Source organism: Tauraco erythrolophus, chromosome 11 (genome assembly GCF_009769465.1).
Source record: "Tauraco erythrolophus isolate bTauEry1 chromosome 11, bTauEry1.pri, whole genome shotgun sequence".
NCBI lineage: Eukaryota > Metazoa > Chordata > Aves > Musophagiformes > Musophagidae > Tauraco > Tauraco erythrolophus.
This window is the reverse complement of record NC_141475.1, coordinates 3039219-3066457: the sequence shown is the minus strand read 5'-3', so window position 1 is coordinate 3066457 and position 27239 is coordinate 3039219. Positions and strand designations below refer to the sequence as shown.

Genomic DNA, 27239 nt, shown 5'->3' with positions numbered 1-27239 from the left:
AAGTAGAACACACTGATGAAATACTGCTTGTGATTTTGCTACTTAAAAAAAAAAAAATTGTCAGTTGTTATTAAAAATAACATGGCTGAAATCTGATTTGTCTTTCCACCTAACTGCAGAAGGAAAGCAGTATCAGCCTGGAACACTTATCAGTTAGTCCGTAAAATAAAATAAAACCTTCAATTCTGATACCAGTTTGATTGCCAAGATCATTCAGGGAAACAGTTAAGCAGTGTCAGTAGCATGTCAGGGAACAAATAAAAGCAGAAAATAACCAGGTCAGCTATAAGACTCTGTGGAAATTTAATTCATTGTGTAGCAGTTCCTCATAAATTATAACCTTTGCAAGATTAATTTTACAAGGATATGTGCTGGCAGGTAATAGTCTACTAAAAGAGTAAAAGTCCAAGTTTAAGGTAAAAAATCAAGCAAAAATATTCTGTCTCTTTCAGAATATGGCATTTCAAGCAGAACAGAAGATCAAATCAGACATCTTACGAGGTCTGAGTACAGAGCAGTTATTCCAGTTGCTTTCTGATTCTGATGTAAATGTTCTGATGAAAACTTTGGGACTGCTCAGGAATCTTCTATCTACTCGCCCAGTAAGTAGAGCTGCAAACAGACCTTCTGAAAGCTGACCAAATGTGCAGACAATACAAATTAATTCTTAATCTTCTTTGTAAGACAAGTTATTTTTCTGTTTAAGATTAATGTTTGATATATTGCTAAAACTGAGGACTTTGCATTTATCCAAGTATCTATAACCAAATGTATAAATCAGTGTAAGAAAACATTTGAAAGAATTCTGTACGTCCACTGAAACTTTGTCATTATTATCAAATACAAACAGAGCTAGACAGTTGCATTTAATATTCAATTCCATTGCATTTAGCTTTCAGCAAAATTATTTTCCTAACAGTCTTTGTGAAACTTGTCCAGAGCAACAGTAAGAGGGTTGCGCTGTTGAGTCGATGTGTGGAGAGGTACATATCTTGAGGATACCTGTGTTTCTTCTTTCTTGACACCTGAAATATTTCTGTTCTTGTCCAACTATATAAATAGTACTGGCTTTTTGAATTTGACTGTGGGACTGTGCACTTACAAAATGCATACGTTCATTTTACACACTGAAATAAAATGGTTTGAAAATATAAGCCCATGAATTGTTTTTGACAGGGAGAAAGAGATATTGGTGGAGGAAAAGAAAGGGGTAATCCCCTGTGAAGAACAGAGGGAAAACATGCAGCAAACATTTGGCAAGCCAACATTTTTGTGGGGGAAAAAAACCACGAAGCCTCTACTGTGCATTTATCACGTATTGTGTTTCTACCGTAAAAAGGTCACTTCAAAAAATCTTCTGATATTTGTACTCGTTGAGTCTCAATAAGCTTCATAGAAAATTAGCTCTGTCTTAATGTGAAAAGATATTTAATAACAAGTCATTCATTAAATTCACCCTGAGCTCTGACAGCAAGTCTCATTATCACTTAAGATGTTCTTCAGCTGAAACTATGTCCCAGCTTCACCTACTTTCTGTAGTATGTTTTAGAGCCAGAACCAACCATTTTCATTCTGTACCCAAAACTCACTCCAGAATAACTCATCCAACAGCTTTCGAATGAAGTCTCATTATTAGCAATTTTAAGAAGTCCTAGAAGAATCCTTAACATCTTAAATTGTAGTGTGCCATGTGCTGGTAACCTCTGGTGGCTGTTTGCTGTCACCCTTGAGTTTTGGTATCAGTTAATCCAGTAGCTCTAGTTTCATCTTTTTCTGTTACTCCTAATGATCAATTATATCCTAGTATAGGTGTTTATAGTCTGTGACCTTTCCCTGTAAGTCTCTTAACTCGTCCTAAACGACAAGTAATGCATATGGCTTATTTCTCTGAACCCTCTCAGAGCTTTGAAATGTGGATATCGGACCTGGTCACAGTGTTCCAGTAAGAGTAGCAAATAACAGATAAGAAACCTCACTTTTCTTACCCCTCCCTGATATCCCCCTGTTATCAGAAGTGTTTTTTTTCTAACTGCAGCGTCATACTTAGAGCTTGTGTCCAGCAGGATTCAGTCTTCAGACTGGCCTCCGTGCAACTGGGAAACCAGTGTCTTTTCTACAGGTTACAGTGAGAGCAGGACCAAGGCCCATATCATGCTCTCTCAAACAAGACCAGGCTTCAAATGAAGAGGAGTATTGTGAAGTGTTTCTGCTGTGGTGGGTTCTCGTTTTTGGGAGCCCTCACTAGGAGCTAGGGTCTTTGTGCGATGTTGCTACTCTTTACTTAGTTATTCAAGTAGGAATGCCGCTGCTTTGTCTGGAAAGTTACGCTGACTGTATCTCATCATTGCTTTGGCAGCACATAGACCATATAATGAGCACTCATGGGAAGCAAATCATGCAAGCAGTGACCCTCATTCTGGAAGGGGAGCACAATATCGAAGTCAAAGAGCAGGTACCCTTTTTAGTTTCATGTTGTCTTGCCAGAATAAAATTTAAAAAAACTGCTAAGAACACTTACTTTTCTCCACATGTCGTTTTTTGTTTGGGATTATGATGTGCTGTGAATATTTGCTGGGATCCATGAGATTAATAACTTTAGTACCTACAAGAATACTGCTCTTTCTGATGGATTATTACAAACGTGTTTGCCAAAAAACATTCTGAATTCAATTCAATGTAGGTTTGGTGAAGAGGAGGGCACTGTGTGTGAGAGCACGAGAATTAAACGTAAGGCAATTGCATAGCAGAAAGGAGACAGTAGGAAAAAGGGAAGAGAGAGCAGCCAGTGTTTCACCCTGGGTAAAGCATCATGGTTATTTGCTCCTATAGCAGCCCCTGGCGCAGTCAGTAATGAAGAGTACCGTCATCGCCTGCCTTGCTGGCAGGAATACGTGTTCTGCTGGGAGATGTGGTAACTTGGCTGTTCTTGAGTGCCTGCAGGAGCCAGCAGCAATTATAGAAAGAGAGGCAATAGTAGGGAAAAAAGCATGCTAGTGTAGCCCCGGAAAAAGTGGGGAGGGACATGTCCCGACAAAAACTGAAGAAAAGCAACATGCAAGAGGAAAGGGAGAAAGAAAGAGGAGATGGCTGGTAGGGGAAAGCATCCCTGGCTTGGTGGCAGCATAAGGGGGATACCTGCTGGGGGGATGCTAAAGCATAGATAGATGGACAGAATTTGGCTGATTAACTCTTGTGACAGACAAGACAGTCAATTGGAGAACCCTGTCTCTGTCATACAGAGCATGTGGTGATGAAGAACAGGGGCAGTGAGAAGCCGTGGGAGATTCCAGAGGGTTGCTTTGGCTTAGATGGATATTGGTAGCAAACAGGATGGCAAATGAGCGTAAAGATACAGCTAAATCCAGGCTCATCTAAGTCTCTGCTCCGTGAAGGATGGGCTGAAGGCAAACAGACCTTTTGTGGCTATTTAAGTGCAAAATTAGCAAAAAAAAAACCCAAACCCCAAAGACTTTTAATAGCAAGTTCAGTGATACTGTGGTTCTGAAACAGCCGAGGATGAACCAGTTGTATCTAAATAGTTCTTCCTGATAAAGCTCTAATGACAGGAGCTGCCTTCATTGCAATAAAAGGTTATTTACCTTGCCAAGCCTCTCAGAATTATCTTGGAGAAGAATCCGTGTACCTGAGAAATACTCTTGGAAAGGGCCAGTGGACTGGGGTTGAATATAACCTTCAGGGTTTGGGGCCTTCATACATAGAGCACGTTCTGTGATGTGATCAGCAGCTTGTTTTTATTTCCGAATTAAGCCATACATCCAGCACTGCCTAGCCACACACAAGAGCCCGTACTTCTAGCAGGACAGTGCTTCTCTCTACCACCGACTGGCTCATCAGTGTGTAGTTAGCAGCTTGGAAGCAATAAATCTCTGCGACTGCTGACATGAATGCAGTGGAGCTTAGACACAGGCATCACACAACTGCTGGTCATGCTCTGGTGTCCTCCTGTAGTCATCCCTGCATGTCCACAAAAGATAGATAAGTCTTCCACAGCTGTTTGGGAAGGAGTTTGTAGAGCATCGCCCAATGCCTCCTGAGAACCAGGAAAGTTGCCTCTGCAACTCATAGTGCCAACATGAGCCTAGGTGCTTCAAAGTTATTCTGTAGGATGGCTTCTCTAATTTGCAAGAAATAACTGGGTGTGTTAGTAGTTCCAGTTATCTCTGCAGGAAACGTGTGATTAGACTTGTCGAAAACACTTTTATTACTCTGGTAGATCAACAGATAGACCTTTGCTTTTCCTCTTCCTGGACTGAAGAACTAGGTAGATACAGGATTTTTTTCCCTAGCAGCTGATAAAGAATACACTGCTTTATTTTTCAATGTATTTAATCTTTTCTATATGCTGCATATTTCTGTGAGAGACTTAAAATTTTACTAATTGAATTGAATTAATGGATGTTTCTTTTTATTTTAAAATGGCAGTATTTGATTATTTTTTTTTTTGCCAGGGCTGTTCAGCCACAGCTGTTAACTCTTTGGCATTGGCCCCAGATGTAAGCAAGCTGCGAACTCCAGATTGAAGATATTAAAACTAATTAAAGAAATTGTTTGTCACAAGTTCAAAGCTGTCAGGGAAACTGTATAAATAGTAGGATGTCATCTGTAGCCAAAAACTAAACCATTTTTCTCTCTTTCAGACGTTATGTATACTTGCCAATATAGCAGATGGAACGACAGCAAAAGAACTGATTATGACCAATGATGACATCCTGCAGAAAATCAAATACTACATGGTATGGAGAATTTCTCTCTAAGGTTTTATGTTGGTCTTTTGCAGGAATTAAAAGAGGATACTTTAGCATTTTGACACGTAAATTATTCAGTATCGTGTGCTTAACTTTCATATACCCAGTTGTGTTTAAGAAATCATGCAGTGCAGTTCTGTATGATAGGGGCATGCTGAGGATCTGAGGAAAAGAAAAATCCGGTAGTTATTTCCCATAATAATGTTACGGTGGCTTGAGCAATACCTGTAACAAATCCACATGGAAAACATTTCATGACCTTGGAAAAGGCACGTTTTGTAGAACTCCATAAATATTTGGAAGGAATTGTCTGAACGCTTCTGAAGTGCCTTATGTTATGGCACTATCTTTGAGAGAGGTCGTAGATAAGAATTAGTGCCAGCCTCGCTACCTTGATTTATTACAGGATGAATGCCAAGATGTAAGTCTGAGAATTTCTGAATTTCTTCTTCTAATCTTGAGTACTATTTTTCTACATTTAGAGTCATTCAAATGCTAAACTTCAGCTTGCTGCCATGTTCTGTATATCTAATCTCATATGGAATGAAGAAGAAGGTAAGAAAGCCTCATGATTAAAACATATACAAGATATTATCCTGATGAAAAGGCTAATGTTGCGTAGTAATCAATATCTGCAGTGCGTAGCACAGTGGGATCCAAAGCATAAAGAGGGTTATCGTTATAGGTACAATATGGGATAAGTGAGAGTGGTCAGGAGGACATCGAGGAAAGTGTAGAGAGCTGTTACGGTCAGAAAGGGGAGACACCAGAAGAGTGTGTCAATAAATAGTTGATGGGAGTCACATAGTGGGAGGTTTCCACCTGTAGCATTTCTGTAAAATCTGAAAAGAATTGGAGTGAAAGAGAATCCTAGTAAGAGAGGTTCCATGTCTTAAGGAGGTTGTGGAAACTCATTGATGGACGGAACAGGTTCACTGGAGAGGATAAATGGATTAGAAAGGGGATTTGTTGCAAAGCAATTTTACCCAGCATGGATGACTTGAATGGGTTGGATGGTGAGACCCTGAAACCAGTCAAAGGACTTGTGGGTGGAACTGGAAAGAATGGGGAAGACATTAAGGAGAGTCATGGCCTGGAACAACAGAGGGTAGCCAGGAGGGAGCTGAAGGATGCTGCTGCACAGAAAAATATGTGTGTGTGTTGTGAAGAGTGGAGAGGGCAACCAATGGAGGCAGCAGTGTGGAGCTGAAAAAAACGGCTAGGAAGGAGTGGTGGGAGGTGGTGTGCTTTGAGGAACAGTGAGGCTGGGAGGAGAGCTTTCCTAGACGGATGATTTACAGACCCTCAAGTTGACCACGCTGCTCTTCAGCAAAAAAAATAATGCCTCTACTTGGTTTTGGGTTTTTTTTCCCCTAGTGTGTGACTTATTCCACATCTCTCAGATCACAGAACTTCATGCAGTGTATGACACTTGGCTGTGCTCCTGGTGGCTTTCTGCTCCTTATAACTGACATTATACAGTGCTACAAGTCAAAATCACACCTCCAGTTAAATGTTTGCTGCATCCAAACCAACTGAAGTCAAGCTTCTTACTTTAGGATAAACTGTGTTGGGATTTTGCAACAACTGAGGGAGGTTTTCCATTGCTGATTTCCGTGTTTTCCATTGCCGTGTTCCATACTCCTCCTTTCAGCTAATTTCTGCTACCACTCCTGTCTTCTGTTCTGCAGACATTTATTTTTTGTGGTATTCCCAACAATGTGATTTATTGTTGTAGGTTCACAAGAACGCCAAGATAAACTACGAGACATAGGAATAGTAGATATTCTACATAAATTGAGTCAGTCGTCGGATCCAAATCTGTGTGACAAGTGAGTATCAAGAAAAATGCAAAAACAAGATTAGAAGGAAATCTTTGCTTTTTATTTAAAAAGTATCTTTTTTTGAAATCTTTATAGAAAAATTCTCGAGAAAAACTGCCTATCATTGCACTGAGTTTTACAGTGTGTAAAGAAATCGTGATGAACACTTATTTAAAGAGCAGCTTTTGTATTGCTTAGGAGTAACAAATTTTACTGAAGTTCTCAAGAGTAAAAATTAACTACACTTAAAATCTTCTAAACCAGTGGAGGATCCTCCCTGAAATCTCACTGATACACAAGTATTTACGTAAGCCTGGGACTGCTAACAAGGTTCCAGAGGATTGGAACGATGGTAAACCGCCACGTAACACTATGATTTGAAAAGGCAATACAGGATCACCACTGTTTATCTTAATTAAATTCCTTTAAACTAATGAAGCTCAACAGTAACTTTCCACATACCTGTTCTGTTACTCATATTGTAACATTTACACAGATCATCTAGCTTCTTCGCAAACACATACAACCAAAATAGCTAATGACAGTTTCTGGGTTTTTTTATGTTAAATTTTTGCAATTATCCCACCTACAGTTAGTAACAACCCATATTTCTGTCTTGAACTGAAGAAGATGGTCTGATTTTTGGAAGAGGTCGTACACAGGCAACACAACTCAAAACTGTGCAGTGTTCTAAAATGCATTGAATTTGGGTTTCTTATTTTTTATGAAAGATATTCCAGTGTTCTTAGACATCTTTGTAGTAAATTTAGGACTTTTCTGGTTAAAATCTATGCTAAAGTATCAGTATTGAAGGTGAAATCAGGAACATACAGATATCAATAAGCAGGCTCACAAAAAATAATGGAAAACCTAAACAGGGTTTTCAAGCAGTGATAAATAGGAATAGAACTTATACCTGTAAAAATACTTTCTGGTAAAAGAGCATTGCTTGTCAACCCAGTCTTAAAACACTGAAGCCTTGGTTTTGAGAGACAGGGAGCTGATTGTGCTTGGCACTGTTGCAAGTCACTGTCCTTCCTGTTTCTGCTGGCCGTCTTCTCTCGCTGTTTGCTCTATGCCAACTCTGCCTCGTCAGCCCCCTCGATGAGCCGAAACAACACAGCAGGAAACTTGGAAGAAAAAAAAATAAATAATCTTCCGCTGAGTTGTATCTGATCTTGAACAAGTCTGTCAAGGCATGATAGCGTGGTTGGGAGGTGTGAGGGACAACGGAACAGTAAAGCTTCCCGCTTCAGGTGGTAGGAAACAATGAATTAGCTGCAGTGATGATGAAACTGTAGCCCTAGACTTCTGGAAGGTGGTTTTTTTTCTTAACACAAATGTTACACAGTGTTAGATTACATAAATTCCAGTATTACGCTGGCTGTTGCTTCTTTCCTCCCTCTCACCTTCTCTACGTTTTTGGTAGGGCTGGTGTTCCCAACAGGACTAACATGCTTCTAGTATGTTCTGAGTTATGACACCTCTTTCATTTCTCAGTTCAAAGACCTGCTTTTCATGGTACATCTGTATTACAGAAAAGTAATTGCTCTTCAGTTATTGCTCTTCAGTTATTCCTCTTAAGGGTTTTTTTATAAGGTGTGTTGATGATGAGGTTCAATATCCATCTTAAGCCCCACCATACTTGAAAGTTGCTCAGTTCATGCTGAGCATCTAATGTACTTGGACCATCTTATTCTTAGATGCAAGGTGGATTCTTAAATTGTTACAGCCCATGGGCTAGATGCTTCCAAACTGGAGGAGCCGGCCACTCGGCTTCCTTTCGCCTCACTGGTTCATCATCCTCCTCCTCCTCTTGCTGGCACAATGCATAGTCTTGTACATAGAGCTGTGGATGATAAAGCCAAACCCCAACAATTAACAGTTTGTTCCTTTATTGCAGGGCGAAGACAGCACTCCAGCAGTATCTTGCATGATCAAAGACTAACTGAATCTATGGACACCCCTCATGTCTACTTAAGGAATAGCAGGAGATATTCCTGACTCCTTATATTTGCACAAGTCACCTTGGGCTGCATTTTTCTCAGGTGCAGGGAGCTGCTTTGCAGAAACAGTTTAAATGATCAGGTCTCCAGTGCACTTGAGAACTTTCTTGAGGTAGTTTCTTTACTCAGAGGACTCTTGGGGGGTTGTTTTGGTTTTTTTGGGGTTTTTTTCCAGAGCTACCTGGACTTTCAGATAGAACAATCAGTCATCATTTTCCTTTTGGGCCTACAATTTTCTGCTTTTGCTGCAGCCTGTGTGTGTGGATGTGTGTGGGTGTGCACGTGTGCTCGGGTGAGTGTGTGTGGGTGTGATACCTCAATTTTGTTTTTCCTTTTTTTTTTGTGTGAAAATCTTTTTCTACAGGTTTTCAAAGGTTAACCATTGTTTGCTGTACGAATACTTCAATGAATTCTATACAGTTTGAATGAAATGTTATTTAAAAAAAACAACAAACTGTTGTATCCCATAAAGTTTATTTTGAATTTTGAACAGATGAATGTTTTTAAGTAAAATATATGCATTTCTGAACTTCAGCTTAACTTACATTATACTTCCTTTTTAAAGAGAAATATAGAGGGAGAGAGTACACCCCAAATTACAAGCAGCGCATTCTGTACTGACAAGGTCCAAGAGTTTTTTACTGCCATACAAGGTCACCTGGCACTGATGACACGCTCAGATCCATGGAATGGGTCGACTGGATTGTTTTGGGTTTCTTTATGTTTTTCAAAGAAAGTCACGCTTGAGAGTTAGCATGACTGCTGGCTTTTCTGGAAAGGAGCAGGTGGCTGCAATATCAGCAGGCATAAGCTATTACTTGAGTAGCCAAGAACTTACATAATTGCTGAAGGGTTAGCTTGTTCACTGGTGATGAGTATTTGCTGATCACTAGTATCAATAGAGCAAACAGTATGTTGCAGAAGTTGTGCTTTCAAGAGACCAGAAGGAACTGGCAAGCAGTGATTAAGGGACTGCTTTTGTTTTGCATCCTTTACCTCCAGATAGTGTGAAGTGACTTACAGATTATTTCCACGAAAGATCAACTGGGTGCATTAAGTTGGGGAAGGGATGGAAAAATTGGGGTTTTGGTTTTTGTTGGAGTTTTTTTTAGCTCGGTAATGTTGCTACAGATTTTGTGTATATATGCAGATATACACACTTGCATGGATTTGGATACCTGGATAATAAGCGATGAGATTTTACAGCATTCACAAGCCTAGATTGTCTGTAAGTTCCTGAAATTGTGCCTGTAAGTGTGGAGAAAAAAAAAAATGAGTGCAAATGAAGATGACCGTGTAAGGTTAGGCTGGAATGTGAGACCCCAGTGGCTTCACAGTCAAATACGTGTAGAAGCAAATGAGGGCAGCAAGGAGCTCTCCTTCATGCAGTTCAGGGTTCTTGCTTTCATCCCATGTCTACTTTCTGATTTCAGTTTAGACCGTAGTTTTATTAAATAAGTCAGAACCTCCAGACACTGTATTTACATAGCACTAACGGGCGCACTAAGGATTGCAGCCGATGTCTTAAACCAAATCTTTGTCTCGTTCCATTGAACTTCAGGAAGGCTGCAGCAAGAAGAGAGGTCTGTAACTTTGCTAACCAATTTTGATAAGTATCTTAATCTCTTATTTCTAATCAGAAGGTCAAATTGTGATAGCCTTACTCTTTTCCAAGGTAACTACTTGTGTCAGAAAATGTGACCGCAGTTTGGCCTGGAATTTGAATGTGCTATGTATCAGATAACTGTTATCACTTGGTTGCAAAGGAGAATATATACATTTCATGTAACTTCTTCCACTCTTGAAAGACAAATAAAAGTGAGCACCTGGCACTTTTTCCCCAGGCATTGCAGTAAGTGACTGGCAGTTTTTTAATGTCCTTCTGCAAATTTTTCATGATGGACTTTGGGGGCTGAACAAAAGGGAAAGTAAAAATATGTGAGAACTTGATAAATAGCAGTACCTCAGAAGTGAAGTCTTATTTATAAAATTCAATCCAATATATTTTTGCTTGGACTGTGAAAAAAGTTCTGAGGCAGGTATTGTAAATGCAAAACTGTACAGCGTGCATCTGACTTCTAAATGTGCACTCCTGCTATGTACGTTTAGGAGCTCAAGTTCTTACATGTCTCTTCTCGTCCTCCCCCAATTCACGTTTCTAAAAGCAGGTCTGAGTTTGATTCTATAAAACTTTGGTGCCTAAAGGTGTTCAGAAAAAAGGTGAGTAAGCATCTGCGTACATGTTTTGAGGTGGTTTCCTAAAATTCTACCAGAAAAACTAAAGAACAATGCTCGGACAATCTTGTTGCTGCATGAGAACAGTTGACGTTTTCCACAAGATATTGGTAGGACAAACTGTTGGATGAGAACATTTTTACATTGAGTTAAGCTTTGTGAATAATTTTTCATGTTGCAATAGGTATGTACAAAAAGAAGAATACTGTAAATAAAAAGAACTTTACCAGAACATCTAGATTTTTCTCAGCTTCATGGAGAAATCTCGGCTTTCTGTGCCAGCTTCTCTGCAAACTGACAGTTGCTATCCTGAGATTCACAGAGGGAACAAACTTGTTTACTGGTCAGCCAGATCTTTACCAACTTTATTTAGGTAGCAGCATCTTGTGAATTACAAACTTGCTTGCAGAACCAAAGCAAGTATAGAATTTGTCTGGACATAGTACACATCACCAGGATTTCTGCTGTTCTTGTGCCGTTTCTCTTCTGAAAACCAGTCCTAATGAATGCAGATATGTATGTCCACTCTTTGTATCTGGTTCCACTCTTTGTATCTGGTTCCAGCGATGGAAGTCCTTCTCTCAAAGGTTATGTGTGTCAAAGTGAGTAGTTCTGCATGGAGTTTGGCATGCTAGTTGTCAAACAAGTGGTACACTTGGTTGCTCCCCACCACCTCCAGTCCATGTTTGGAGTAGTCTCTCCCACACAGAAGGTGAAATGAGAAAATTTGGCTGTTCCAATCACAGATTTGCGTTGAAAGAAGTGAAAGAAGCTAAGTGACCTGCTCAAAAGCATCTTGTGCCAGTGTGTTCTTAAGGCAAACATCTTGTATTTTGTAAGACTTATTTTTATAGACTTCAGCCATTGCAGTAGATGCTGCACCTCCACGAAACTGCTGAAGCAGTGACACAGCAGGCAGAAGAATAATTGAAGTGCATGAGATTAGATCAATCTTGAAGACTAAAAAATGGGTTGAACAGGACTGTCTTTGGTAATCCAAAAATGCAAACACGTGATAGTATAAACATGCAAAATTTCAGCGGTGGTTAAGATCATCAGGACTTTACTGGAGGCTTATTTCTACGAAAAGAGACAGTTGCTGGAGGCATCCAGGCGTGCAGTTTGCTCTGCTGAGCTGGTGCTGGAGGCAGGGGAGCCCCTGCGGGGGCTCAGCCCTGCCGTGTTCCCTGGAGACACTGGACAGTGTCCTATCCGGTCACCAGAGGTACTGGAGGAGTTGACGTGCCAAAAGCTGAATCCTCAGCCAGGAAGGGACCTCAACCAGCTGGAGGACCAGGCCACTAGACCTCATATGCTGCGTGCCAAGAAGCAGCACCACCAAGGTCTGCACCTGGAGCCCAGTGACCCCAGGCAGGGGGATGGACAGGGTGAGCAGCAGCCCTTCCCAAATGGTCATCACCCTGGGGGGGTACTGGGCACAGGTGCTGTGTGCTCGCCACAAAATAAAAAAAAACCAACCCAAACACAAGCAACTGACCTTCAAAAATAGAGCTGGGTTTGGAGCAGGGCCAGCAGCTTAGCCCCTTTGCTTGGTGCTGGGGAGGTCGTGTCTGGATCCAGTGCCTTGTATTGGGCCCCTGCTTTGGGAGGGACAGGGGAAAACTGGACCCAGGGATCGTGCGGTGGGCTGGGGCTCGGTGTGCAGGGGGGCTTGGGGGGCAGGTTTGGCAGGCAGAGAGGAGGCAGAGGGGCTCCAGCTCCTGCTGCTGCTCAAAGGGGACTAACAGAGGAGATGGAGCTGAACTTCCTGGCTGCAGCAGACACTGAGAAGGGAGGGGGGCGGGCTGGGCTGCTGCTCCTCCCCGGTGTTGCCAGGGCTGCCATAGCTGCGTCGGGGTGCTGCCAGCCATTGTGCAGGTACTGCCGGGCCCTGGCTGGGGCCAGTTCCCTTCTGCCACCCTCACAGGGCGAGTGGGGCTGGGCTGCTCTGTCTCTAAAAGCAAGCAGCGATATTCAGGTCCTGCCAGCAGCACGTCGCCTCTATGAAAAGGGTGTAAGCAGAGCCGTGTCCGGTCTTCGGGCGCTGCTGAGTTAATCCTGCTCCTTCCAACAGGGCAGCGATGCTGCCGTTGGCAGCATGTCCTGGGTGGAGGAGCGAAGATGGGTAAAGGTTTCTCTGTGATGCAGGTTGGCCAGCAGTCGGATTCACATAATTTGAGGACGTCTGCAGTGGTTTGTGCTTGGGACTGCTGCTCAAAGGACCCTTGTTCCTGCAGAAGAATGGCTGCGAGGAAGAAGGAGGTAGTGCTGCAGGTCAGTAGGAGTCAGGCTTTTAAAACATCTTCTAAACTCAAAGTTAAGTGTGAAGGATGAAGTTGAGTCTTGAGGTATCTCAGATTCTGCTGGCAGAGCCCTGCTGTGAGGTGCTTGTGGTGGAGAAGCGTTCCTGAGGGCAGGTGGGAAGCGTGGGAAAACACGGCAAGTCAAATCTGACCCCCAAAGTGAGCGCTCTGGGGTGCAGAGGGAGGTTGTGACGGGGCTGCAGGCTGTATTTCAGAGCTGTTACGAGCTGGCGTGGGTTTGGCTGCTTTCACAGATCGAAATGCATCTGTGTTTCATGGGACAGTTGTTCAGAGGACGTTTAGGGGTAGGGAACTGGAGAAGGGAGGGTGTTTCTGCTGAATGGCTATTGTCACCGAACGTTTTGGTACAGGTGGAAAAGTTAGAAGGTGCAAGAAAAATTAAAAGGCTGAAAAAATCTATTTCACAATGATGTGTAGAGGAATTTTTCCCTACTTACACTGCGCAAGTGACCTAATGATGCTTTATGACTACCTGCATAGGGGAAAGAGGGTTTCTGAGAGTGGTGTAGTATGCAAAAACACTGAAAAACCCAAAGTGGGTTATGAAGGTCTCCATCAAATTTTGAAGCAAGCTCAGTCTTCACGAGAGAAATACCGAAGGGCTCTATAACCTCATTTGTTTATTGTTAAAATTTGAAAGCATGGAGTGAAAATGTGAGCGTTTATAAGAGACAGAGGATCACTTTATTAAAGTAAAAATGGTTTCTGCTGCTGCGTGTCCAACTGTGTTCCTGTGTGATGGGGAAAATGACATCAAGCAGACTTTGCACCTTTGGCAACTGAGGGGAAGCTGGGTCTAGATCTGCAAAAATGTGATTGTTCAAACCTGCAGATGAAAGCTGAACCTAGAAAAGTTTGGGTTATATCAGAGAAAAGCCAAATCCTAGCAGCCTCAGGGCATCCAAATTAGCAAACCACTTTAAAAGGTGCCAGCATTATTTTCCAAGTCCATCAGTTGAACCCACATCTGAACTCATTATCACAATTAGTGTTATAAATCATTTTAACTCATTGTGTGAAACACTCCGAGGGTGGTCCTAGCACTAGTGATAACTGGAATAATTAAATTACTTAATTCCGCAGATGTTTTCTAAAAAAATTAGGCTTGGGGTCATGTGCTAAACAGGAGAACGGATGGAGGTGTTTGAACAACTCCTCATTCTGTGAGTGAGACGGGGTCCTGGAGAAGCTGTACTGTGTGACCTCCAGTGGCATCTCTGAAAACCTATGAGAGGTCATTTAATTTGCACTGGAGTTTCCAATCTTGGAATTCTTGACTTTGCCATTTTTGCAGTCCTTTAATGCACGCTGGTGTTAATTATTGTAAAATAATAGCTGGCCTTACTGCAACTTACTGTCTTCCAGTGTAGACTAAATGTAGTTAGGATTAATGACACCAACCGAGAAAGTTACTAGGAATCTTTGTTGTTCAGGATGAATAGAAACAGGTCTTAATGTTTCTCAAGAAGCCTTTTTCTTTTTTTTTTTTAACTTTGTTTTTCTAAGTACATACTGAGAGGCAAGTTCTGTAAGATAGGAAAGATGCTAAAGATGTTTTCCTTTCTAGTAACAGTATTGGAAGTGTGGGATAATATAGCTACATGGCACAATGTATGGAATTGTCTAGGGTATCCTTGACTGGGTGAGTATCTGAGCAACCTGATCAAACACTGAGTTTTGAGCAGGGGATTAGATTTAAGGGCTCCACAGATCCCTTCCAACCTAGATCTCTCTGTGCTCTCTGTTGTTTGCTAGGTCTTGGAAGTCTTTAGATAGCAGCTGGCAATTCAGGCAAGGACATGCTGGGCTCAGACCACCCTCTCGTGCCCAGACATCATGAAAGCTGTGTGTGTGCTAGTTTATTTTATCAAGACTGAAACATCTGAAGAAAAGAGTGTAGCTTGTGTGCAGGCAAGGTGAGAAACTGCTGGTGGAGAATCATCTGGCTTATAAAATGTGATGAAGACCGGGTCTGAAATAGGTGTGAGGAAAGGAGGATGTGTGCTGGAGACGAGTGTGTTGAAGCAGCGCTCTGAATGCTGCAGGTCAGCCCAGCCCACCACCTCACCCTGGCTCTGATGGGAGGTCCCTGCTGAGCTGGGACCTAGTGGGTGTCACTGTGTGTGTGTGTGGGTCTCCATCAAGTCCATGCTGCTTGTGCTCTGTGATCCAGGCAGCCAGCAGAGAACCAGTCCATTCAGTTATCTGTCAGTGGCTCTCAACTGGTTTAGCTGCTTGCCTGGGTTAAAACATCATTACGTATCCATTTAAGTGAAAGCAAAGTAGCTCTCTGTGTTTCTTCTATAGCAGGAGTGCTGTGGTAGCGAGCTCGGGGTCCCTCATCCCCGCTGCCTGCTGCTCTTCCTGGTACCCACACACCTGCAGGGCTGTATGGTAAGCCAAGGCACAGGAGAAACATCTGGAGCCCTTCCCTGCTCTAGGATCTTGCTGCCTGGCCCCACAAGGAGTTGTGTTGCCATAAAAGCAGGAGAGTGCCAGGAAAAAACTGAGATTGTACAGGTATTTCACAGATCTTCCCTCTTGCACCATACACGGCACATCCTGGTAGGGTCCATTAGGGCTCTGGTCATCATTTTCTGCAGTTAGCTGGCTTGCTGATGGGTCTCCCAGAGCTGGCGTCAGGTAGTAGCAAGAGTGTGTGGAAAGAGAGGAAGGAATGAGAATTTGGGAGTGAGGATATCTGACTTCAGCTGTTTTTTCTCAGAGGTCTTCTACCCATGCTCTGGCATAGCGTGGCCGTGGTCAGAGGTGAGAGGGTCGCAGTCAAAAGAGCTCAGGTACTATCTCTTCAGGCAGATGTGTCCATCTCGAGCACAAGCACGAGTGACTTGTCAGTATGTTTGCAGCAACCAGGTAGTACCTGATGACTTACTGTTGCTTTTACTGTGTTTTTAAATTTTCACACAGATTAACATCAATAGCCAGGAGCTTTGGGAAGAAATGCTGTGTCTCAAAGGACTCATTGGTAAGGGTTCGGTCAACATAGAATCATAGAACAGTTTGGGTTGTAAGGAACCTCAAAGATCATCTAGTTCCAACCCCCCTGCCATGGGCAGGGACACCCTCCACTACACCAGGTTGCCCAAAGCCCCATCCAACCTGGCCTTGAACACTTCCAGGGATGGGGCATCTACCAGTTCTCTGGGCAACCTGTTCCAGTGCCTCACCACCCTCAGACATACTAGATTGCTCCTGTTCTCTGTTAAAAGGACACCAGTACTGTTAGGAATCAATTACTACTGGTATGGATGTTCAATCAGTCCCTCCATTCCTCTTCCCCTGAATGGAAGAAAGAAATATGCTAGCAGAGGTGAGACTAGCTGGAGGTTGTAGTCTTCTTCTGTTATGTGGGACAGTTATCTCTCAATCAAAGCAATGCTGGTGCAGGAACTTCTGGAGTTTCCAGGCGCCACCCACTTGGAGCAAGGCTGTCCCCGGTGTGAGGAACAGCCCTGGTTCCCAAGGGTGGAGGTTAGAGGGCTGTTAGGTAAGCCTCGTGCTCTACCTCTGCGCAGCAGTTTTTCCTAGAAAATCTGGTACCTCCAAGGTCACAGCCATGTCAATGTTTCTTCCATAGGCTCCTCCATAACGTTGTTATTAGCTTCTTATTTTATAATGTGATTTCATCCTCTGATCTAGCACTTGAAACCTTGGAAGAATATGATAGTTTCTACTTCAGAACTGAATCCATAGACCTTCTAGCGCTCAACAGGAGTCCTGCCATGCTCCAGGCAGAACTATGGGAGCAACAGCCACAAGTTGTAGCTTGGGAAGTTCTGGTTGGGCATGGGGCACATCTCCTTCCCTAGGAGGTGGTGCTGCAGAGGTCACCAGAGGAGACCTCAATCCTCAGAGGTTTTCAAGATTCTTATTGCACTGGCACCCCTTTGCAGTCCCCTTCCAAATGATCATGCTGCAAAGTGGAAGGGCGCACAAACCAACCTATTGATCTGTGTCTAAAATGGTGCATTTTCACTTTGTTCTTACTAATTTTCCTGCTCACAGTTGTTGATGCATTTCAAGCCTGGTGTGGTCCATGCAAAACAGTAGTGGATCTTTTCTGGAAAATAAGGAATGAAGTTGGCAGTGATCGCCTGCATTTTGCTGTGGTAAGATCTAATTTGGCACTTCTTAAAATACCCAGTGTCCTGAAATTAGCAGGTATCTGAAGGCTGAAGTCATTTATCTTTCTGGTATCCAGCCGAAACGATAGCAGTCCAGGAGTTCCAGCTTGTGTGAGCGAGCCTGCCAAATACAGACACTTGGTCACATCAACAAGAACTCGTATCATTAAGAATTTTCAGGATTTGACTGTTCTGTACTTCTCAGATTTCTGCTTAAGCGAGTAACACTAGACAGAATCATTAACACACGTGTCCCTCTGATGTCCAGGGAGAGTCTGAAGGAGCTGAGTTTGTTCACCCTGGAGAAGACCAAGGGACAGATGTCTAGTAGGGGATTAATAGCAAAGGCAGAGACTGACGTTTCTCAGTGGTACACAGCAAAAGAACAACAGACAACGGGATCAAGTTGTAGCAGGGAAGAATCCAAGCATGTAAAAGGAAAAAGTGTTCCACGTAGGAGCGGTTAGACACTGGGGCAAATTCTCATAGAGGCTGTGGAGCACCGATCTCGGAGATGCGAGTGGGTCGTGGTCCTGGCTCTGACGGGTGTCGTTTTGTCCCGTAAAACTGGGACCCAGAGGTGTTTTGCTGTACCTGGGGCATGAGTGGCAGCCAGCCGAGGGTGTCTGAGTCCAGGCAGTCGCATATGTATTCCCTGAAAGCAGAAATGCTTTTCTGGAAACACCTCATTTATTTTACATTCCTTTTAGGCTGAAGTTGATTCCATTGATGCTCTGGAAAAATACAGAGGAAAATGCGAGCCTGTCTTTCTCTTTTATGCAGTGAGTGACAATATTTCTACGGTAGTTGCGTAGCGATAGACGTGACTTGGTGGTGGGAACAACTGTCCTTTTTGAGGGTTACTCTTTTTCTTTCATGTGTGACAGGACAATTTTATTTGCTCGGTACCTACTGGTGATCAAGTGCTGCATTGATAAGAACACACAACCAGAGTTTATATTTAAATACCTTCTGCTTTACCACCAAGAAACAGAATAATGCAATTTTGTTTTATTAAAAAAGAAAAAACAAAATGAGGGATTAAGGTATGAATGAAGTATAACAGTTTAAATTGCACAGGTGGGTGAAAGGCAGACATTGCACAAAGTTAAGGGAACTCTCTAGCTAGAGATTATCGAGCTGGTTTTTTGGGTTTGTGTTTTTTGTGTGGTGTTTTTTGGGGTTTTTTGGTTTGTTTTTTTTCCTACCTGAGAAGAGGCCATCCTGTGGTGGATGGCTATGTTTCATGGCCCTTTTCCCTTATCTTAGTCATGAAAACCCCTGTGACTTACTGAAACGTGTATGTGTCTGCAGGGTTTCGTGGTTGGCAGAGTCCACGTGAGCAGCGTTCGTGCCACGTTAGCACGTGGACACGTGTGTTCCACTGTGGGGTCTTCAGGTTCAGCCTCCTGCTACTGCAGGACCTCACGGCTCTCACAAGCTGCTTTGGTTCTTCTTAAGACTGACCAGGAACGACAAAGAAGTTTGTTCCAAAGTTTTCCTCTTGTTCTGGAGCAGAGCAGCTCTGTTGGGAAGGAGCGCCTGGTACATGGTATCATACGTGATGTGCTGCTGCTGTGATTTCCAGAGCCCAGAGGGCACTACTCAAGCACTTACTGACTGATTTGCTTTTCATACCTTTCAGGGAGGAGAATTAGTGGCTGTTGTAAGAGGAGTGAATGCACCACTGCTGCAGAAGACCATCCTGGAACAGCTGACAGTGGAAAGGAAGGTTTTAGAATGTGGAGGAGAGCGTGTGGGGGTAATCAATCACTAAATCCTTAAACACCTGTAGATGTGCATGTCAGAGGAAAGGTTCAGCTCCCCAGTGGCAGCATAGCTCCAAAGCAAAGTTACTTCCTCATGAAAATCCTGTCTTTTTCTCTGGACTGACTCTGAGATCTGGTTAGCGTGCTGCTTGAGTGTCCGCCAGCCTGGAGAGCCTGCCTGGATGGAGAAGGCTAGAAAGGGTGATTGTGTTTTTCAAAACCTGTCCACTTGATGAGAGGAAAAGTAGTGCGTATCATCCAGTTCTGCAGGATGAAAGAGGAACTCTACTGTGACTTCTCTTGACCTGTTCAGCTACCCTAAGGATTTATTTTATTCCTTAAAGCTACCTTCTGAATCAGCGTCTAATTCCAGGATCTCTAGCAGGTCCCTGTGATTGCATTTCTTAAGCTGTGGTGGGGGATGGTTCATTGCAATGAGTCATTTTTGTTTCTTGGTGTGACTGATTCTGCAGATTTCTGCCTGGAGCCTCTTCTGGAGCTCTGCTTGTCTTTCTCACAAAAGGCAGGGTGCTGTTGGGAACCGTGTCACTGAAAAAGTGCTGCCCTCCCTTTGTTCTGAACTCGCTATGCGAGAGTATCAATGAATTCCTCCCTCGGTCTCGTATACCGAAGTGACTCCTGCTCCCCAGTCACCTTCTCCATGTCACCAATGACTTCTTTAGACTGCTACTAAATCTTCCGTCAGCCAGGAGACCTTTATTGCCTTAAGTGTCATGACCCTGTTTTGGTTCCACATTCCTTGCCCAAGCACTGCTGGTACAGGGTGTCTCCTTGGAGCAGCCAATGTGGAACAGTCCTCGGAGCTGAAACCAGAGAGAGCCCCCGGCCTCCCCCTCCCCAGCACTGGTCTGCTGTGCCACTGCCCAAGGGACAGGCTTCTCATGTGCAGGCTCTGGAGGGGGACCCCTGAACTGGTGGCATTTCTAAGGAATAAAAATTCCTTTCCTGTCTGTAATCTGCTAGTTTTAAGGCACCTTCAAAGCACAAATGGTGTGTAGGTAACTGCAAGCTCCCTCCACCTGGTGATGTTGGCTGGCCTGTTTCTGTGAACGCTTTTTCCCCAGCTTTTGCTAGTTGACTGATTCAGAGCTCAGAAGGTGACCCTGGACAGGTAGATCCTCTGCTCTCACTGCTGAGCTCAGCCTGGCCCTGAGGACAGCAGGAAGACTGATTTCTGCTCAGGTGGAGAATGAGGACTGGCCTGGCAGGTGCTCATCTGGAGGGTAATGGGACACTCAGGATGTTCCCTGCTCATCCATGTGCTCTTGCTGCTAGGTACAAGACAGAGCCTTCTCTAAAGAGGAGGGAAACGTGGCTGCTCTTCAGGAAGAACAAAGGGAAGGCCAAATAGGTAAGGAGGCACAGCTGTAGGATGCTCTTTGTGCCCTTAGAACGTGCCTTTGCTAAAGCTGGGACCCAAAATGACGATTCAGCTGCTGCTGCTACTCCAACACCAGAAGGGCCATTTCTCCAAATGGGCACAACCTGGGCTCTTCCCCCAGTCTCTGACAGACCAGTACAGAGGATAACGTCACCTGAAACAGCGTACATAGACACAGATAAGGGACCAGGGTAGCTCTGGTGCCTGACACTGTCCAGCTGTGAGTAGTTGTTTCCCTCCAATGTGTGTGTTTTATTTCATGGCTGTCAGCCCTGACCCCTGCCCGTGCCCCCTGGCTCAGCCAGGGCCTCGGCAATCCCATAGGGCTTTCTTCTCCCTTGAATAACTGGAATACTGAACCAGCTGCAAACGCTGCTCAGCTCTTCCCGGCGGTTTTTAAAAGAAAACACAAACGCTCGGGGACCAAATCTTGTTACACCAGCTCTTGCTTTGTCTAAAATCAGCCACGTATTCCCAAAGGCTTTTGCCTCTCACCCAAGTTCTAACCTACGGTGACACTTCTTCTTGGCTTTGCTGGGACCCTGCTGCAGACTGGTGCTGTGCCCACCAAATCCTGGGAATTGTGGCAGAACTCACTTGGCTTTAGCTAAAGCCCCCTGGCCCCGGAAAGGTGCGATGCATGTCTCTCATTTCTTTACCCGTTACTAATTTTTTATTTCCTTCCCTCGGAGGCTAACACACCCGTCGGTCCCGGACCCGCTTTCCCAGCCGTGGCCGCGGAGCAGGCTCAGCATTTTCCCTTAAATAAAAGGATTTCGTGCGGCAGCACCCCCGGCTCTGTCCCTGTGTCCGGCGCGGCGCCGCGGCCCCTTTAAGGCCGGCGCGGGGGCGGGTGGCGGTGCTGGGCTGCGCCTGCGCGGGGCGGGGCGGGGGGGGCGTCGCTGACCGCGGGTTCGAGTCCCGGCGCTGCCGGCCTGGTGCGGCGGCCGCAGCCCGGCGATGGAGGCGGCGCCGGAGCCGGGAGCGGAGGCCGAGCCGTGCCCGGAGCCGCCCGCGCACCGGCTGAGCGTGGCGGAGCTCGACCGCGAGCTGGACTCCCGCAGCGAGCTGGTGAGTCGCGCAGCGCTGCGCGGGCGCGGTCCCGGTGCCGGCTCCCTTCCCTCCCGGCGGGGAGGCGGGCACGGCCGGGCCGCTCCGCTCCGCGCGGTCGGTCCGCCAACGCGTGTTTTCCATACGAAATACCCCTTCGTTTTGTCTTGCAATGCCAAATTTCAGCGAATGCGTTCTGAGTAGGAGAGATTCGGGTACGTGCGGTGCCTCCCTGGGCAGAGGGAGGTTGGAAGGAGCGTGTGCGTAGCTGCTTTCGTTTTTCCCTTGAGTAAGAAAAAAGTTTGGCAGGTGGAGTAGGTAACCTAAACTCAGTCCGTGGTTTCTGCTGTACAGATTGACGACAAAGAATTCGACATTCCTCAAGTTGATACCCCTCCGACACTGGAGAGCATCTTAAACGAGGTGAGTGCTCCATGGGGTATGCAGCCAGCTCCAGTGCAGGGACCTCACATACTCCTTTGGCTCTTCTCCTATTGTTTTTTTCCTGGGAAATAAAATTGTGTAACTTCATAATTTTGTGATACTGACAGCTGGCAATTCAGTTGAGAAGCTGCTGTGCAGTGTGTAATACGGCATTTTGTTTTTTCGGTCCAAATATTCACAGCTGAAACAAAGGGTTTGCGTCAAGTTGACCTTTGAAGGTCCCTTCCAGCCCTAACGATTCTATGATTCTAAGTTTAAGCATGTTCATCTGTGGATTCGGACAGTCACCTGAAGGTTATACAGTCCATTAAAGGTCAGGGTCGTTTTTTTTAGCTAAAAATAAAGAGCTCTGGGCAGTTCTTAAGAGGAGATGACAACAAGAACCTTCACAACTCTATTTTTATTATCTATTCCACGTGTTTAGTCCTCTGGCAGAACTGGTGAACTGTCTCAACATCTGATGGTGCATGTAGTACCCAGCAGTCTCACTTATACCCAATTCAGTGCTTTTTTTTGTTGTTTTTTACAATATCTACGTAAGCACGTGACTCTTAGAAAGGAAAAGAAGGGCATGGAAGTCAAGACAAACTCCACGAAAACAGGATTTTTAGCAAACTGAGGAAATAGGTGGTTGGACTTCCTAGGAAGCCAGTATAAAGGGAAAAGAAGCCTGAGAGAGGTGACTGTTCTTTTAAAAAACAATTAGATACAGGTGTAAGGTGCCCCAAACAGTGTATCTCCAAACGAGAGGAATAGTCGTTGGTGATTTGCTGCCCAAGTAGAAAGAGGGATGTGGAGGGGTAGTGTGTGGGGGTATGTCCTGTTTCTGCTGATGCCTTGGGTGATGAGGGTGGAGGGAAATTTCTGAATTTGGATGGTGCCAAACTGGCAGGAGATGTGGTCGCATCCATGTCAGAGGAGTGTTATCCTGGTAGTCTTAAACTTGAGAGGTAATCTGAAGAAAACATACTTCAGTCCAGACAAACATGAAGTTTTAGTCCAATCCATTTATCTCCGTGTGTATGGGATGGCAATGACGGGCCATCCAAAAGGATTTTAGTGGATAATTGACCTGACTGAGCCAAAAAGGCATACAGCTGTGCTGAAAAAAAGGCATTTAATGGGCACAGGACTGCCAGCTGTACAACAAATGAGGAGCACCTGCTGTATTCTCTGCACATTTGGCCTTAGGTGAGATATGGTGTTTGCTCTCTTTGGCTCTGTGCTTTGAGAAGAACATGAGCTGTACTTAATTTAGAAAGCATCAGGGAGAATGGCTGTTTAAAAATTACTATAAAAACAATGCCACCCTAAGCCTGAGGGGAGAGAGAGATCACCAGCAGAAGAGCACAGAGGAGAAGAGCAAAATCAACCCTTGTAGCAGTCGGAGGGACTGCTAGGCTCTTAGCCACCACTTGGAGAAGTGCTGGAGTAGATGATGATAATTCTAGGTCTTCTCTTGGCAATTGGAGTCTTGAGAACAGCTTAATTAAAGGTCTGTTAAAGGTTTGATGGGGTAAATCATATGTGGTGAATAAAGATCAGTGGAATAATTTTCTTTCTAGCCTAATTCTGTGATTATTGTGAATTCTGGAATCCGTTCAATAAAACGGTACACAGGTCTGGTTTTTACATATGAGACTATCTTGTTCTCTCCTTGTTTTGTGGGTTTTTTTTTCTGCTTAATTGATGCTGTTTTGCTAATGTTTCTGTTAGGTTGTTGACTATTGGACATACTGAATTTAGTAAGCCGTGCTGATTCTCTTCCTTCAGACCGATGACGAAGAAGAGTCTTTCATTTTGGAGGATCCCTTCCTCTTGAACATTGATAACACGGATACACACTCCTACGACACGTCTTCCGTAGCAAGCTCTGACAGTGGGGATCGGACACACCTGAAGAGGTACTGCAGGACTCTTGTCCTGGAAGGCTAAGTGGGTTTTGAAAGAGCACTGCTTATATCCATTAAAAACAAACTCTTTTTTGAGTGGGTAGAAGGACAATCCAAAGCTCAGAACGAATGAAACTTCCTAAGGCGCTTTCTCCCTGAGCTTTGCTGGGGGCATGCAGCTCATCTGTTACCTGGGTGGGAATTCTTGATGTGCACGTGTGGATTTTTGTCTCCTGCTGTTATATCCTAGTGCTGAAGTCCTGGGAGGATGCTGCAGCGACCTCAGTGAAGCTGCAGTGTAATTCTTGCAGGATCGTATAGGCAAAGATGGGATTTGTTTTTACACTGAGGGCTAGGCTGTTTGAGCAATAAATACATTTTTGGGGAAACACAGTATTTAAATTTCTCTGAATTTTAAAACACTGAACTGTGATGACTGTAAAGAAAATCTTTCAAAGGTGTGTCTGATGACTTCCAGAGCCTGCAAGCAGCTGGTGGTTGTTTTTAAAAGGCAAGTGAACTGATGTTGCTCCTGCAAATGGAACGCTAATCTTGACATCTAAAAGCAGCCTGGAATGTGGTAATAGGCTATAATACTGCTGACTTTCTCATTAATTACTCAAATAGTGGCCTGATCCTACATCCTGAGCCACTCCCATGGCTGCCATATGCACCATAAGATGATGTGATTGTTGCATGAGCAAATGCATAGGATATAAACACTGTTAAGTGTGATGGTTTATGGTGACAAAGGGTGGTGTGCTGACTCACTGTCCCTTCTTTTTTTTAAATGAGATGGTTTGTATTGAGAGAAACATTACCTGGAGTGGCTTAAACGTTTTCCAGTACAGTGTGGGCAGAAAAACCTGGAAGTGTTATCATCTTTGGGTGAAGCTAGTTGCCATGTTTATGGGTCTTTAGCCATGATATAAGCTGTTAATGTGTTTCTTCAGGCTACGTGTGAGCTACTTAATTGTGCACCTCTGGAGAAATAGAAACCAAACGTTTCTGCACTGGTTATGGATATTTGGCTTTCTGGTGGTGTGTGCTTGGCAGCAAAATTGCAACTTTCCTGGGATTTTCCATCTGCTGGATGTGCTACAGTATACTAATACTCTTTAGAAATAGCTGTGCCCCATACACTAGTTACTTTTTAAAGACATTTTCTTCATAAACAGAAACACTTACCTTTTCCTATCAGATCAGCTGTGTTTTAATTGAATGTTATTCTTTAAGCAGACCCCTGGTTTTCCTAGGGATCTGTATTCTGCTAATGAGCCTTTCCCAATCGTGTATTTTCCTTAGATATTCACCTTTAAAGGCTGAAACTTCCTGACTCACTGGAAGATTAATTAAAGAGCCAAAGTGTTGCTTTCAGGCTTTAGTAATGAATTCTAAGGTTTGCAGATATGTGCTTGAAATTGACAATTTGTTTGAAGAACTATTTTTATTTTTTTTTATCCCGGGAGGCGAGTTAAAAACAAATTTTATGCAGGCACAGTGGTGCATAGCAGACTTTGCTAATAATCTCATGGTCATTTCATTCTGTGCACGTAGGCACCGAGAATAAGAACAGAAACTGCATGAGGTACAGGTGCACGCAGAATTTACCTGCTGGTTTAGCTGTGGGTTGGGTGAAGTTCCAAATTTTTCTTCTGCTCTAAGGCATGTGGTTTATTTCCTTAGGAAGAAAAAACTCCCAGATTCTCTCTCACTCCATGGATCGGTTATACGGCTCTCGCTTCTGAAAGGAATCTCTGCCCAAATAGTATCTGCAGCAGTAAGTGTCTTTTTCTCCTGGTTGCATCCATTAAGTAAAATTTGAACCTCTTCTGGTGTGGAGGAGGCTGTGTGTGATCTCCTTCCCCTCCCTACTGTTAATTCTGGATAACAATGACATGTGTGGTACATAAACTACTGAAATCTGTTGTTAAGGTTAGACTGTTTTGAGAAGAACACAGTAACTTTCGTATGGAATTACAGGATATTCTGCTTCCTCTCCGTTTCTGTGCACTTTCTGATCCCTCGTGGGTTCCCTCAGCACTGTCTGCCCTGGTGGGTCTGTTAAATTGTAACTTGTGTTTATTTTTCTGCATGTTGTAGTTCTAATTAGTAGAGATGTGCACAGAGCTGGGAGTTGTGTCTCTCTTACTCATGACTCGCCCTGTTTTTCCAGGACAAAGTGGATGCTGGCTTGCCCACTGCGATTGTAAGTACTTGTAACAACTTCCAAGTACTGTATAGTTTGTTTTCATGCAAATTTGTTAAAGCAGTGATTTTAGGATAGCTGATAAATGCATCTTTCTTCTTATCCTTACTAAGAATTTTCAAATATGAGGGGTGGGAGAAGCAGCATGAAAGATCTAGTTCCTGGGGGTAGAGTTCAACCTTTCTTAACTGCCCAGCTACCCCCTGCTGACCAAGCCCCATGCTTTCCTTTTTCATGTCATTACCAGGGCGTGCTGGCTGAACACCTAACCTTTCCTCGTAGCCTAAGTGGTCATCTGTTAAACACACGGAATTTCCCTGACTGTTTCATCTTTGCCAGTTATTGCTTTGACTCCTAACAGTTTTGAAAAGGAACTTGGAAGTGCTCGTGAAGTGATGGGTTCCAAATCTCTATGGCTCCGACATAACTGAAATATAACCTTAAAGTATAAGATTTTGCTAAAAGCCTGTCTGAAAGATACTCCTGCTTCGCAATTTGCTTTAAACATCTTGAAGTCAAGCATGCTAATTAAAATATGTCAGAAGGGAAGCTGCCTGTGGTTAGAGGAGAAGTGTTTGAAGGAGGTGAAATACAGCAAGTGTTTGTTCTGCCCTTGTGAAATGAGTTTTAATGTTTTATGAATAAACTGAAGATGTGCTTGGTGGCTTTGACTGTAGCTGCAGCAATCCCTAGGAAAGTATACTTTTTATTTAAAAAAGAAAAAGGAAAACAAACGTAGTCACATCTAAGGCAAAAGATTGCACAGCAAAACTGGAAGCACACTGTGACTGGTGTGCACGTGGGATAAAAACTTATCCTTACATACCCCAGACATTAAAGCGCTTAATTTTTTTAATCTTTTTTTACTCTTGCTAAGAAATAAGAAGTTGAACGAGATTAATATATCTACAGCATTATGAGATTTCTATTAAGATATATTTAACAGGGTGCAGGTTTGGCAGTGCGATAGAATCGTGGGAGCTCTGTTTAGCTCCCCGTGGAGGGAAACTGGAGTCTCTGGGCTTGCTCTGGGCTGTCTCTTCAGGAGACCAGCGCTGCCCAGGGCTGTAGAAGACTTCAGGTGTGGATGTAGCAGCTGAGTGAGAAGAACCCTCTGAGTATTTACGCTCAGCCACCACACCAGAAGAATGAGGATGACTTTACAGAGAAAAAA

General features: G+C 43.9%; 3 protein-coding genes across 10 annotated transcripts in view; all 3 read left to right on the top strand.

The window, feature by feature from the left end:
• Positions 1–9085, top strand: part of ARMC8 (armadillo repeat containing 8) — a 75981-nt gene extending 66896 nt beyond the window's left edge. For 6 of the 7 annotated variants that reach the window (XM_086618157.1, XM_086618159.1, XM_086618160.1 and 3 more), the window contains 6 exons: positions 453–602; positions 2357–2452; positions 4659–4754; positions 5249–5321; positions 6505–6598; positions 8493–9085. In XM_086618157.1, the coding sequence (XP_086474283.1) occupies positions 453–602; positions 2357–2452; positions 4659–4754; positions 5249–5321; positions 6505–6598; positions 8493–8526 (543 nt within the window). In that variant the 3' untranslated portion in view covers positions 8527–9085. Of the gene's footprint in view, positions 1–452; positions 603–1176; positions 1705–2356; positions 2453–4658; positions 4755–5248; positions 5322–6504; positions 6599–8492 lie in introns of those variants that run through there. The other variant, XM_086618161.1, reaches the window with a different exon arrangement.
• A 3986-nt stretch (positions 9086–13071) lies between these two features.
• Positions 13072–20460, top strand: NME9 (NME/NM23 family member 9). Its single transcript, XM_086618603.1, has 6 exons — positions 13072–13104; positions 16083–16140; positions 17181–17284; positions 18010–18081; positions 18945–19061; positions 20365–20460. The coding sequence occupies exons 1-6, from the start codon at positions 13072–13074 to the stop codon at positions 20458–20460; spliced, it is 480 nt and encodes a 159-aa protein (XP_086474729.1).
• Positions 20461–21430: 970 nt separating this feature from the next.
• Positions 21431–27239, top strand: part of VPS8 (VPS8 subunit of CORVET complex) — an 81789-nt gene continuing 75980 nt past the window's right edge. For both annotated transcript variants that reach the window (XM_086618736.1, XM_086618737.1), the window contains exons 1-5: positions 21431–21541; positions 21875–21943; positions 23738–23868; positions 25543–25636; positions 26033–26065. In XM_086618736.1, the coding sequence (XP_086474862.1) occupies positions 21431–21541; positions 21875–21943; positions 23738–23868; positions 25543–25636; positions 26033–26065 (438 nt within the window). The remainder of the gene's footprint in view (positions 21542–21874; positions 21944–23737; positions 23869–25542; positions 25637–26032; positions 26066–27239) is intronic.

What these genes read in the sequence shown, in the direction of transcription:
- NME9 (XM_086618603.1), top strand. Translation starts at nt 13,072, where the DNA reads ATGGCTGCGAGGAAGAAGGAGGTAGTGCTGCAG. An exon ending in GTGTCTCAAAGGACTCATTG is followed by an intron (nt 16,141 to 17,180) that starts GTAAGGGTTCGG and finishes TCCTGCTCACAG; the next exon opens with TTGTTGATGCATTTCAAGCC. An exon ending in ATCGCCTGCATTTTGCTGTG is followed by an intron (nt 17,285 to 18,009) that starts GTAAGATCTAAT and finishes CATTCCTTTTAG; the next exon opens with GCTGAAGTTGATTCCATTGA.